Source organism: Dunckerocampus dactyliophorus, chromosome 9 (genome assembly GCF_027744805.1).
Source record: "Dunckerocampus dactyliophorus isolate RoL2022-P2 chromosome 9, RoL_Ddac_1.1, whole genome shotgun sequence".
Classification (NCBI taxonomy): Eukaryota; Metazoa; Chordata; class Actinopteri; order Syngnathiformes; family Syngnathidae; genus Dunckerocampus; species Dunckerocampus dactyliophorus.
This window is the reverse complement of record NC_072827.1, coordinates 6,023,808-6,036,660: the sequence shown is the minus strand read 5'-3', so window position 1 is coordinate 6,036,660 and position 12,853 is coordinate 6,023,808. Positions and strand designations below refer to the sequence as shown.

Below are 12,853 nucleotides of genomic sequence, written 5' to 3'. Positions count from 1 at the left end.
TTTCTTAATGCGCTATTCCGTTCTTTTACAGCTATTGTGCACTTTTCATTCCACCATGGAACCATTTTCCTTTCCCCTCCAACTGACTTACAGTAAAAGGTATAGTTTTCATTGCTGCATCTATGATCTTATTTGTGATCTTAACTGTGCATTCCTCTATGCCACCTTCCATTGATATTGAATTTGCTGCTTTGCTACATTCCTCCCTGAATTTTCCCCAATCCGCTTTTGAAAAGCACCACTTTTTGTGTCTGGTTCTTTCTTGGATATTTACTTTGGTGTTACTTGAACATATTATCGGGTAATGATCACTTCCTATACTTGTCTTTTCATTTACATACCACTCACAGGAACTTGCCAAGTTATGTGAGACCAGAGTTAAGTCAATACAAGACATTATATTTGAGCGTATATCTATTTTTGTACCATTTCCCCTGTTTAAGCGTACTATCTGTCTGATATCCATGAATTCTTACTGCTCCATTGTGATTGGTTTGCTTACTTCCCCATAAACTATCATGTGCATTCAAGTCCCCACACCAGATCTCTCTACCACCATGCCTCCTTATTATCTTCTCCATTGTTTCAACATCTAATAGTTTACATGGATTATATCAAGTATATTAATCATGATTTCATTTCTATTTGCTTGATGTATTTCAATAACCACACATTCTATTTCTGTTAACATTGCTATTCTATTATATATTATTCCATTCCTCACACATGTTGCACACCCTCCCCCTTGGTTTTCTTTTCTGTCGAATCGCACTGATTCATAGCCATTCAACACATAATCCAGCTGTGGTCTAAGCCACGTTTCTTGCACACATATAATATCAGGTCTTTTGCTACTTTCTGTTATATATTTCTTAAGTTCTTGTCCGTTTGCTATTAAACGTCTTGCATTCCATTGTAGGATGTGGAGTACCATTCTGAGTTTAATTGACCTTCTGAGATCCTGCATCATTCTGTATAGTCAACATACAGTACCATGTATTTCTTCTGCTTTCAGGTCCTTGATGTTTAAATGTTGTTCTGCAGCTTCCACAACCGTCACTTTTCCTTTCTTGCCTGATGGCCACATTGATGACTTTATATATAAAAGCTCGTTCTTTTTCTTTGTAACTAATGTGTCTTCTTCTATCACACACTTATGGTTCCATTTCTTTTGGGGGGCAGTCCATTCTAATTGAGATCGTCTTTGGCCTGTTCCCTGAGGAAGTCCTACTGCATGTCCTGTCTGTTCAATATAAGTTTACTGAGTCTCTATTGGTTTATTTTGCTTAATTACACACATACCTATATTCTTTACTGCTTCAGCATATGATACCTTATTCTCTCTTTTATATTTTTGCACTTCTTTGGCGTGTCTTTGCACTTCACATCCACCATATGCGGCACCGTGTTCTCCTCCATAATTGCAACATCTTAGCTGAGCATCGCTAGCACATTTCCCATAGACAAAATGTGTTCTCCATCACATTTTACACACCTTTGCCTCCATTGACATTGCTGTGCTGTGTGTCCCATTCTCTGGCATTTATAGCATCTTACTGGATGTGGGGTGTACTCCCCCTAAAATTCATACACCCAATTGTACTGTATGTCTGTCGGTACTGTCTTTTCAAAAACAAGTAGTACAGACAAACTGTCACTTTTTACTCCTCCTCTACTGGTTTGGAGTCGTTTAGCCTCTGTTATTTTGCCACCTCTGATTTCTCTCTTCACCTCATCCATAGACATTTTCAAGGTTTTTTTTTTTCATTCAGCTTTATTAATGCCTTACAATTTACAATAACAGTGTCAAACCATGGGCATTAACAAACAACAGTTGGATAACAACAACATACGTAAGTTACATAGAGATTAAGGAAATACAGTAACAGAAAAGTGATAAATAAATACATTTAGGAAAAAAAAAGAAAAAGATAGTAATTAAAGTGAGATACACCAGGGAACATGAGCAATGAAAATGAAATTGAATTAAGGATATTGAAGTGGGAGCACAGATTTATAGTCTTGATAGCTTTCTTGTTATTAACAGGATATTGATTGGAGGTACAGCTTCAGTTCTTTCATGAAGACATAAAAGGGGGGTTTCACTTTGGCAAATTTACATTTGTGGATGTAGAATTTTGCAAGAATTAAAATGAGATTAATTAAAAAGTATTCTTTGTCAACACCATTCTTGACAAAGCCAAACATCTTGCCACAGTTCACGGGTATATTCACATTTCCAAAAGAGATGAACAACAGTCTCAGTATGGGAGTCACAAAAAGCACAATTCAGATCTAAATCAGCATACTTGAATTTGATAAAGAAGGATTTAACTGGATAACATCGGTGAATAATTTTAAATGACACTTCTTTCACTTTGACACTTCTTTCAATTTTTGAGGAAGACACCAGATTTTTTCCCAACACAAGTTATTAACACGACTGTTCCAGTAAGTTATTACAGGAGAAACTGAAGCAATATTCTTTTGGAAAAGACCACGGATTTTACAGTTGTTCTTCCTTCCAGATGGGACATTTTCAACAGTACATTTGATATAACTCCTACGGTTACGTCACCTCATATATATAGCTAACTCGAGAGAGGAAAAGTGGAATGAAAATTGATTAAAGGATCCCTAAAACGATACTTAACGGCTCGATGATCCACCAGGATCACCTCTTTATGAGCTTTACTTTTGGTGACTTATATACTGGTGAGCGATTGAGCAATTCTAAAGTGGAACCAATGTTCGCCAGTGTGTGTTTCAGTAAGACGTTAATAATCACTGCACACCAAGACATCATCAAGTCGAAGAGCAAGAAGTCGCCTTCGTAAGTTACTTTTGTAACTCTCAGAAGACGCTGTTTTACCCCTCTCTAGTGCATGTGGCCAATGAGGTAATATAAATGCCATAACCATTTGCACTCTTTAAGTTGTTTCAATACGATGCTGTTCTAAATGAATGTGCTATTGTTAGCCGCTAACGTTAGCCCGCTAGCGTGCTAGCAGGTCTATGTCGTGCATGCATAGCCATATTTTGTGTTGTGAATACTTTTTCTCCTATTTCTGCTGGCCCTTCTTACTTTGTCCACTCTTTTTTGAATGTTATACAAATACCCTTTGGTTCTCTGTCCCATTCTTCCTGCCACTTCTTAATAAGCCTTTGTTGTCTTAATTTCAGCTTTACTCAATATTTACCCCCTACATGTAATGTCGTTGTTGTTGTCTTTGTATATGTATATGCCAACTCATTCCCCTCCACTCCTATATTTGCTGGCACCCATAACAGAGTAATTGTTACCGTTGCGTTCTTTATCCTACTAATAATCTGGGGGATCTCAAAAATGACATCTTGTCTGGGAAGTAAGCAAAATGGCTACCAACTCTCAGTCTCTCAATTATCAGTAATTCTGCAGCTCCACCGGGAGGACACCAAGGCATTCCCAGGCCAGCTGTGAGACATATTTCCTCCAACGTGTCCTAGGTCTGCCCCAGGGCATGCCCGGAACACCTCACCAGGGAGGCGTCCGGGAGGCATCCGGACTCGATGCCCGAGCCACCTCAACTGGCTCCTCTCGATGTGAAGGAGCAGCGGCTCTACTCTGAGCTCCTCCCGGATGACCGAGCTCCTCACCCTATCACTTAGGGTGAGTCCAGCTACCTTGCGGAGGAAACTCATTTCAGCCACTTGTATCCACAATCTCGTTCTTTTGGTCACGACCCAAAGCTCATGACCATAGGTGAGTGTGGGAACATAGATCGATCAGTAAATTGAGAGCTTTGCCTTCCAGCTCAGCTCTCTCTTCACCACGACGGTCCGGTACAGCGACCGCATTACTGCAGATGCTGCACCGATCCGCCTATCGACCTCACGCTCCAACCTTCCCTCACTCGTGAACAAGACCCCGAGATACTTGAACTCCTCCACCTGGGGCAGGACCTCATTCCCAACCCGGAGGGAGCAATCCATCCTTTTCCGACTGAGAACAATGGCCTCAGATTTGGAGGTGCGGAGTCTCATCCTATAAGGTTCACACTCAGATGCAAACCGTCCCAGTCAATGCTGCAGATCACAGCCCGATGAGGCCGTCAGGACCACATCGCCTGCAAATAGCAGAAACGAGATCCTAAAGCCCCCGAACTGGACTCCCTCGACACCTTGGCTGCGCCTACAAATTCTGTCCATGAAAATTCTAAACAGAATCTGTGACAAAGGCAGCCTTGGCGGAGGCCAACGTTCACCGGAAACAGGCTTGACTTACTGCTGGCAATGCCAACCAGGATCCTGCTTCGGTTGCACAAGGACTGAATGGCATGTTGTAGCCCGCCACCAATCCCATACTTCCGGAGCACTCCCCACAGGACACCGCAAGGGACACGGTCGAATGCCTTTTCCAAGTCCACAAAGCACATGTAGACCGGTTGGGCAAACTCCCAAGTACCCTCTCCCTTGCAAGGGTGTAGAGCTGGTCCAGTGTTCCGTGACCAGGATGAAAACCACATTGCACCTCCTGTAGCCGAGGCTCGATTACCTGTCCTACCCTTCTCTCCAGCACCCTGGAATAGACTTTCCCAGGGAAGCTGAGGAGTGTGATCCCCCTAAAGTTGGAACACACCCCCACCGGTCACCCTTCTTGAAAAGGGCGACCATCACCCCAGTCTGCCAATCCAGAGGTACTGTTCCCGACTTCCACGCAATGTTGAAGAGACGTGCCAGCCAAGACAGTCCCTCAACATCCAGAGCCTTCAGGAATTCCGGGCGAAACTCGTCCACTCTCGTAGCTTTGCCACCGGGGAGCGTTTTGACTACCACAGATACCTCAGCCACGGTGATGGAACTGTCTGCGTTTGCTTCCTCTATGGAAGGTATGTCAGTGGGATTGAGAAGGGCCTCCAAGTAATCCTTCCACCGTCCCACTATATCCTCAGTCGAGGTCAGCAGGCCCCCGTCCCCACTGTAAACCGTTTGGACTGGGCACTGCTTCCTCTTTCTGAGGCGCTGGACCGTTTGCCAGAACCTCTTCGACTCTGACCGAAAGTCATGCTCCATGGCTTCACTGAACTCCTTCCACACCCGAGTTTTTGCCTCGACCACTGCCGAAGCCACGTGCCGCCTGACCTGCCGGTACCTATCAGCTTCTGGAATGCCGCAAGCCATCCATGCTCGATAGGACTCCTTCTTCAGCTTAACGGCAGCCCTAACCTCTGGTGTTTACCATCGGGTTTGGGGCTTGGCGATCGGCTGCCTCAGCAATGGAGGCACGGAATAGCGCCTATTCGGACTGAATATCCTCGTCCTCCCCCGTGATGCAGGCAAAGCTCTGGCGGAGGTGAGAGCGGAAGACTCGATGAACAAGAAACTCTGCCAAACGTTCCCAGCACACCCTCACTACACGTTTGGGTCTCCCGGGTCTGTCGAGCATCCTCCCCCGCCATCTAATCCAACTCATCACCAGGTGGTGATCAGTTGACAATTTAGCCCTTCTCTTCACCTGCGTGTCCAGAACATGCGGACGCATGTCTGATATACGACTACAAAGTCGATCATAGACCTGCGGCCTAGGGTGTCCTGGTGCAAAGTGCACTTGTGGACATCCTTATGTTGGAACATGGTGTTTGTGATGGACTAACTGTGGTTCGCACAGAAGTTCAACAACATCACACTGCACGGGTTCAGATCGGGGAGACTAAATTCAACAAGCAAAAATGTTTTACTGCCGTCTACAATAGATTTGCCACTTTACATATAGCTTGTTCAGAATAGAGCACGACTGATTTTTGGGGCCGATATTGATATTGGGGGCTGAAAAAAGCCATTACCCGATATATCGGCTGATATATGAAATAAGAGCATTGATATCCACAGGATACATACTGTATACGAAGACCCAAAATAGGATTCAACACAAAGAAGCCTACTCAATGAAAATAAGGAAGTTTAATTATTAACACTGTCAACATAAGGACACGCCTCTTTGTGTTTTACTTTTAGGTGTTGGGCTTTGCTGGCGCTGGAGCCCTGACTAACTTGCACACTGCACATGTTTCATCTAACGTAACGCCTGTTGAGGCTTTTCTGAAGTGGCTCCACTCGTTACTCTTCCGCTATGCCTGTCAAATGAAAATATATACATTTAGTGCATTTTGGTCATTAGCCCGGAATGCGCTACTATAGTTGAGCATTTAAAAATAAAAACAGGCTGATGTTAAAATGCTGTACAGTAATATGCTCTCTAAAACATTTGCATGGAAAAAAACTAGAATGTTCTCCTTGACGGAAAAATGTAGTTTGTTTCGCTGATCCTCTGTTGCAGCCGAGTGAGTGTGGTGGGAAGAGTGTGTTTGTGTGTGAAGGGCCGGGCCGGGTACTCAGGCAGGGAGCAGCACAGAGAGACACACAAGAACAGAGCGACAGAATCTCTGTGCAGCAAAAAAAGTTTATATATCCGTTACATATTCACCGTTATTGATTCATCTGTGATACGTTATAATCAGGCCGCCAATAAATCCGTGGTGCTCAAGTTCCATGGTCAACCCTCACATAAATGGTTCCGTTATACAATGGCTCCCTCTGCTGTACAAAAAGGGACACTGATTTAATGAGATTTCTCAGCTCAGAAGCTTCTTAAGTTTATCTTAAGAGGTCACAGCAGGAGGTTATAGCACAGCTACGTACAGTATAAAGAAATTAGGGCTGTCAAAAATAGCTTTTTGACAGTGATAACTAATGTATTTCATTAACTATGTTACATTCTTTAGCGTAATTAACGCAAACACATAATGAAATAACATCATAATAAAGTCCAAAAATGCAATATTTGCTGGACTTTGGGATGTTTTATGTTATCTGAATAATCAAAGGGGTTTTGCTATGATGACAGACGGAGGCGAGTGTCGGTGTCACACAGAGCCACACTTAGTCTGATGCTCTTGGATAACTTTATTCTGACCTGAACACATCACCAGCAGTGCACTTCCAACACCGTATGTGTATCTCCAACTCACAAACACTCCTCAGAACCGCTCTTCCTCATTGTCACTCGATGCATTCAGGGACACTCTGAACATCCCAACATCGTCTTTTATCATGCGTGTATGTGTGGTCTAAATAAACAGAAATACAAAGAAAAACAATAAGTGGATATTCTTATCACTCACTTTTGAACTCTTTATGTGGAAGTACAATTTGCTGCATTTAAGTATACTCGGAAATTCCAGAAAATACACAAAAAACATGTGAATGCAACTAAAATGACATGGTGTCATTGAACGCATCCTCTCATTGCATAATAACATGGTTAAAGTGTGATTCAAATGTTGTGCTACTATTAAAGAAACTAGTGTTAGGTAAATAGATTTTCAGACGTGTGCTATCTTTTATCTTGATTTCAATTTTCAGTTCATTTGGAGCTGCTAATACATACAGTACATACATATACAGTCAAACTCGTCTATAGCGGCCACTAGAGGGAGTCTGTAAAAGTGGCCGCTATAGACAGGTGGCCTCTATAGACAGGTTGGCGTCCAGTTTGAATGTTGACCAGTAGAGGGAAAAAAAGGAAAAAAAGGGGAAAAAAATTAATAATGTTGACCAGTAGAGGGCACTGCGGACTGCGGATAAAAGTTGTACAGCACTACTAGGCTTGTTATTATCATGGTTCATGGTTTCAATCCTGAACATGCATATGAGTCAAACAGTAGCACATCACATAGTACAATTCACAATTTTGCATGTCCAAAAAGGAGTAGGAAGAAGCAAAGCTTATTTAATCCTACCCCTCATCAGTTTCAATACATTTATTCACCTCTTGTTCTTCCAAGTGAACTTTGTAGGTCTACATGACAATGTAGTGCAATCATAGCCAAGGTTTTTACTTACTAAAAGGAAGCTAGAGGCTTAATAATAACTGATAGAATATATCCACGACTCACAGAACAAAGCTGTGCTAGTAATGTCTTACGCTTGTTTTTAATATTTTACTTTTTATACGGCAGAGTGTCATTACAGCTTTAGTTCATCGGGAAGTGACAGTGGGCGTCCCGAGCAGGAGAGCTAAGCTCAGTGCTAGCTGTGAGTTTCGAGAGATTTGGGAAGTGTGTTTATGTTGGCGTGGATGTAAAGTCCTGCAGTGTTCTCCGCTGTTAATAAAGGCATTAAAGTGCATCGGCGACGTGAGTCTCTCCTTCCCCACAACAAGCGGCATTACAGTATTGACCAGTGCACACCAGGAAATAAAAAGTGTCATTTCTTACAGGCATTGCCGGGACAGCTATGTAGTGGGGCTTGTTTAACCTTTGCCTTGTGGGCAAGCAGGAAGGAGAGACGATGCTGAAAGATGTGTGTGTGTGTTCTGAGCTGCTGTCTGGTGGCCGCGTTCAATAAATAAAGTTGGCAGAAGCAACAGAAGTTTCCTTCTTTGCTTCGGAGCTGAATAACACTGACAAGTTAACAGACTAGTAGCGAACGGAAAAGAAGACAGCTTTGTTTGTGTCGAATACAGAAGATGAGGATTTTGATGGATTTGTGAATGAGGATTGATGAAAAATAACGTGAGTACATTCTAAAATACTTCAATTAAGTACAACCGAACTCAGTTTTGCTCCCGCTGCCGCATGCACGCTGGCGTATGTTTTTTTTTTATTGTAGCGTCGCTGGGAGCACGTCCTGTTCCCAGCCTACTTTGCGGTAATGTTTTGGTGCAAATGCTCTTAAAGTTACATGTTTGACCAGGAAATAGCAAGCTCAAAAGAAGACGGCTTTTTATGTGGAACAACTGACAGTTTGTGTGGATCTTGTGAATGATTGTGACTGAGCTAGGACTCAGTAATTAAAGTCCACACACGACGGCTTCATTGATTGAAAAACAAAACTTGTCGTGCATGAAGCTTCTACTTGAGTCGGTAATTTGGCCGCTATATGCGGTCAGATATTGACCAAGGGAGACAAAATGGGTGGCCGCTGGCCGCGTTGGACAGGTGACTGCTATACACAGGGTCTATAACATGTAAATTTTCTGCAGGGGATTTTTCAGTGGCTGCTATAGGCAGGTGGCCGTTCTATAAAAGTGGCCGCTAAGACAGGTTTGACTGTATGTGTATAGTGACATTGGCATATTTTAGACATAGTTGCAAATGGTTTTTAATTTTTTTTAACACAATAATGTTTCTGTTTGTGTCCTGCAGACATCCAGCAGCTGATTAAAAGAATTTCCTCTCAGCCAGAGGGTGGGAGCTCCACTTTGGAGCAGGCGGAGCGACAGCCTATTCAAGAGGAAGAGGTGGAGCCACAGTCCGCAGATGTTAAAGAGGAGAGGAGGAGCTCTCGATCACTCAGGAGGGAGAGCATCTTCTAGGGTCAGAGGAGGCTGATCTCACCAGGTTGCCACTGACTCGTGTGTCTGCAGTGACCGAAGACCCTGAAGACAAGCCACCTGAGTCCTCACAGCTTCACATAGTCCAAGTAAGGAAATGAGAGAGGCGGAGCCACAGCCTACCTATGATAAAGAGGATGAGGAGCCACAGCCCACCCACGTTAAAGAAGAGGTGGAGTCAGAGCCACCCTATGTCAAAGAGGAAGAGGTGGAGCCACAGCCTCCCTATGTTAAAGAGGAAGAGGAGGAGCCACAGCATACCCACATGAAAGAGGAAGGGAAGGAGCCACAGCCTACCTACATTAAAGAGGAAGAGGTGGAGTTACAGCCCCCCTATGTTAAAGAGGAAGAAAAAGAAGAGCCACAGCCCACCCACATTAAAGAGGAGGAGGAAGAACTCTCGATCACTCAGGAGGGAGAGCATCTTCTAGGGCCAGAGGAGGCTGATCTCACCATGTGGCCACTGACTGGTGTCTCTGTGAAGACCGAAGACCATGAAGACAAACCACCTGAGTCCTCACAGCTTCATCATCGTCCAAGTGAGGAGATGAGAGAGGTTGAGCCTTCATGCAGCAGCTCACTGCAACACATGACAACAGAAGCTGATGGAGACCACTGTGGAGGATCACAAGCAGACAACCTCTTAGCTCCACTGTCAGATAGTGACGACACAACGTCACACTCTCCTGAAGATGAAGACAGCGACTACAACCAAGAATCTCTGAGCAGCGATACAGACAGGGAAGGTCATATAACGACTCACACTGGCAACAAAAACTCTGAAAGCTCTAAAAAGAAAACGGGTAAACATTTTAACTGCTCTGTTTGTCAAAAAATATTTTCTCGTAAGGGTAGTTTGGCTCAACACATGAGAACGCACACAGGAGAAAAACCTTTTAGTTGCTCAAACTGTGGTAAACGCTTCACTCAGAAGACTCACATGCAATTACACATGAGAACACACATCGGAGAAAAACCCTTTAGTTGCTCAGACTGTGGTAAATGCTTTACTCAAAAGACAAACTTGCAATCGCACATGAGAACGCACATAGGAGAAAAACCTTTTAGTTGCTCAGACTGTGGTAAACGCTTCACTCAAAAAACACATATGCAGTTACACATGAGAACGCACTCCGAAGAAAAACCTTTTAATTGCTCAAACTGTGGTAAAGGCTTCACTTTAAAAACAAACATGCAAAGACACATGAGAACACACAGAGGAGAAAAAGCTTTTAGATGCTCAAACTGTGGTAAAGGCTTCACTCTAAAGACAAACATGGAATCACACATGAGAACGCACACAGGAGAAAAACCTTTTAGTTGCTCAGAGTGCGGTAAACTGTTCACTGAAAAGAAAAACATGCAAAGACACATGAGAATACACAGAGGAGAAAAACCTTTTAGTTGCTCCAACTGTGGTAAAGGCTTCAGTCTAAAGACAAATATGCAATCACACATGAGAACGCACACAGGAGAAAAACCCTTTAGTTGCTCAGAATGCGGTAAACACTTCACTGAAAAGAAAAACATGCGTAGACACATCAGAAGGCAAACAGGAGAAAAACCTTTTACTTGCGCAAATTGTGATGACACATTTTCTTTGAAGTGCTCTTTAAAAAGACACATGCAAAGTCACTGATGGTTTACTCTTGGACTCGCCTGACTTCCGTGCAGTCACTGTGTTGTAATATTCCTTGCATCTACCATTTGTTCAATAAATGCATGTTGTGTTTCGTGCAAAATAAAGTCATGGCTACTGCAGTGGTTTCATTTGTAGTTATAGGTGTTTTATTTGACTTTATGCTGTCATCACTAAATGCTGTAACTGATGAAGTCGCTTCCTGTTGGATTACTTCCAGATTCGGTCTGGAAAGTAGTGATTTGATTCCTTTTACTGACTTGAGTTCTTAGGATTCACTCATTGGGGTAGAGACCGCTTTCAGGAGGCTTTTGAAGATTTTGAGTGAGAGTAAAATAGTAGTTTTTGCTTCTCGTTTCTTATTTTGTAGTATTGAGCTGATTTTGCTCAAACAATTGTATGCAGTAAAGGGGAATCATATTTTTTTTACATTATTGTATTCCATATGAATGAAATGTTCAGTAACTGTATTGATAACAATATTTTCCCCAATTTTTTGACTGTTATTTTATTCTGGTTATTTTCATGATAACGAAATTATAAGTAAATTGACAACATTATTCAATTTTATGTAAAAAATTCTCATAGAAAGTACAGTATCTATCAATATCAGCGATACTGACTGGGTATTGCATGGATTGACTGATGCTGTATTTTATTCTGGACATTGAATGCAACGCCTAATAAAGTATTGCATTCCAGTCTGTCTGTTCCAGCGTAATTGTTTCATGTCTTGTTTTAGTTTTCATTACTTGGTTTGGTCAGTAGTGGGCACTCTGTGTACACTGCTTGATTGTTTGGGGGCGTTAGCGGAAGGAAGCACCTGTGGGGGGTGAAGAAGTACATTATTTTTATTATGCATAATTCACATATATTTACATTATTTAGTTGACTTACACTGCTATGCATCATAATTAACATACAGTATATCTATATTACTTAGTTGATTTACATTGCTATGCATTATATACTGCTAAAAAAATTAGAGGAACATTTCAAAAACACATCAGACTGGGGGAAAAATGATCTTGAATATCTTTGCTGATAATAAGTGGGTGATGTATTAGTAACAAATTGGTGCCACATCATTTGATAGAAATGAAAATGATCACCCTATAGAGGGGGTAGTTAATAAGTGGGTGATGTATTAGTAACAAATTGGTGCCACATAATTTGATAGAAATGAAAATGATCACCCTATAGAGGGGGAAATCAAAGACACCCCAAAAATGAAAGTGAAAAAATGATGCAGCACACTGGTCCATTTTGCTAAAATGTCATTGTAGCAACTCAAAATGATTCTCAGTAGTTTGTGTGGCCCCCACGTGCTTGTACGCATGCCTGACAACGTCGGGGCATGCTCCTAATGAGACTACGGATGGTGTCCTGGGGGATCTCCTCCTAGATCTGGACCAGGGCATCACTGCGGTACCTGGACGCATGGAGGAAATTCCAGGAGACAGGTAGTTACTCCAGGAGAGCTGGACAGGCCCTTCAACCCTCAGCAGGATCGGTATCGGCTCCTTTGTGCAAGGAGGAACAGGATGAGCACTGCCAGAGCCCTACAAAATGACCTCCAGCAGGCCACTGGTGTGAATGTTTCTGACCAAACAATCAGAAACAGGCTCCATGAGGGTGGCCTGAGGGCCCGACGTCCTGGAGTGGGCCCTGTGCTCACTGCCCAGCACCGTAGAGCTCGATTGGCATTTGCCATAGACCACCAGAATTGGCAACTACACCACTGGTGCCCTGTGCTCTTCACTGATGAGAGCAAGTTCAACCTGAGCACATGCGACAGACGTGAAAGGGTCTGGAGATGCCGTGGAGAACGTTATGCTGCC

The 12,853-nt window shown here is 42.9% G+C and overlaps 1 protein-coding gene across 3 annotated transcripts; it reads left to right on the top strand.

Annotated features, from left to right (window-relative positions):
* The first annotated feature begins 2,769 nt into the window (after positions 1-2,769).
* LOC129188219 (zinc finger protein OZF-like) lies at positions 2,770-11,670 on the top strand. Of its 3 annotated transcripts, XM_054788431.1 has the most exons (3): positions 2,810-2,833; positions 9,023-9,091; positions 9,186-11,670. In XM_054788431.1, the coding sequence occupies exon 3, from the start codon at positions 9,471-9,473 to the stop codon at positions 11,010-11,012; it is 1,542 nt and encodes a 513-aa protein (XP_054644406.1). In that variant the 5' UTR covers positions 2,810-2,833; positions 9,023-9,091; positions 9,186-9,470; the 3' UTR covers positions 11,013-11,670. The 3 variants fall into 3 exon arrangements, with proteins under 3 accessions (XP_054644403.1, XP_054644402.1, XP_054644406.1); XM_054788428.1 differs by lacking the exon at positions 9,023-9,091 and having other exon boundaries at positions 2,770-2,833; XM_054788427.1 differs by lacking the exon at positions 9,023-9,091 and having other exon boundaries at positions 2,780-2,899.
* Positions 11,671-12,853: the final 1,183 nt, after the last annotated feature.

Excerpts from the sequence above, each read along its gene's own strand:
- LOC129188219 (XM_054788428.1), top strand. The coding sequence starts at position 9,471 with ATGAGAGAGGCGGAGCCACAGCCTACCTATGATAAAGAGGATGAGGAG.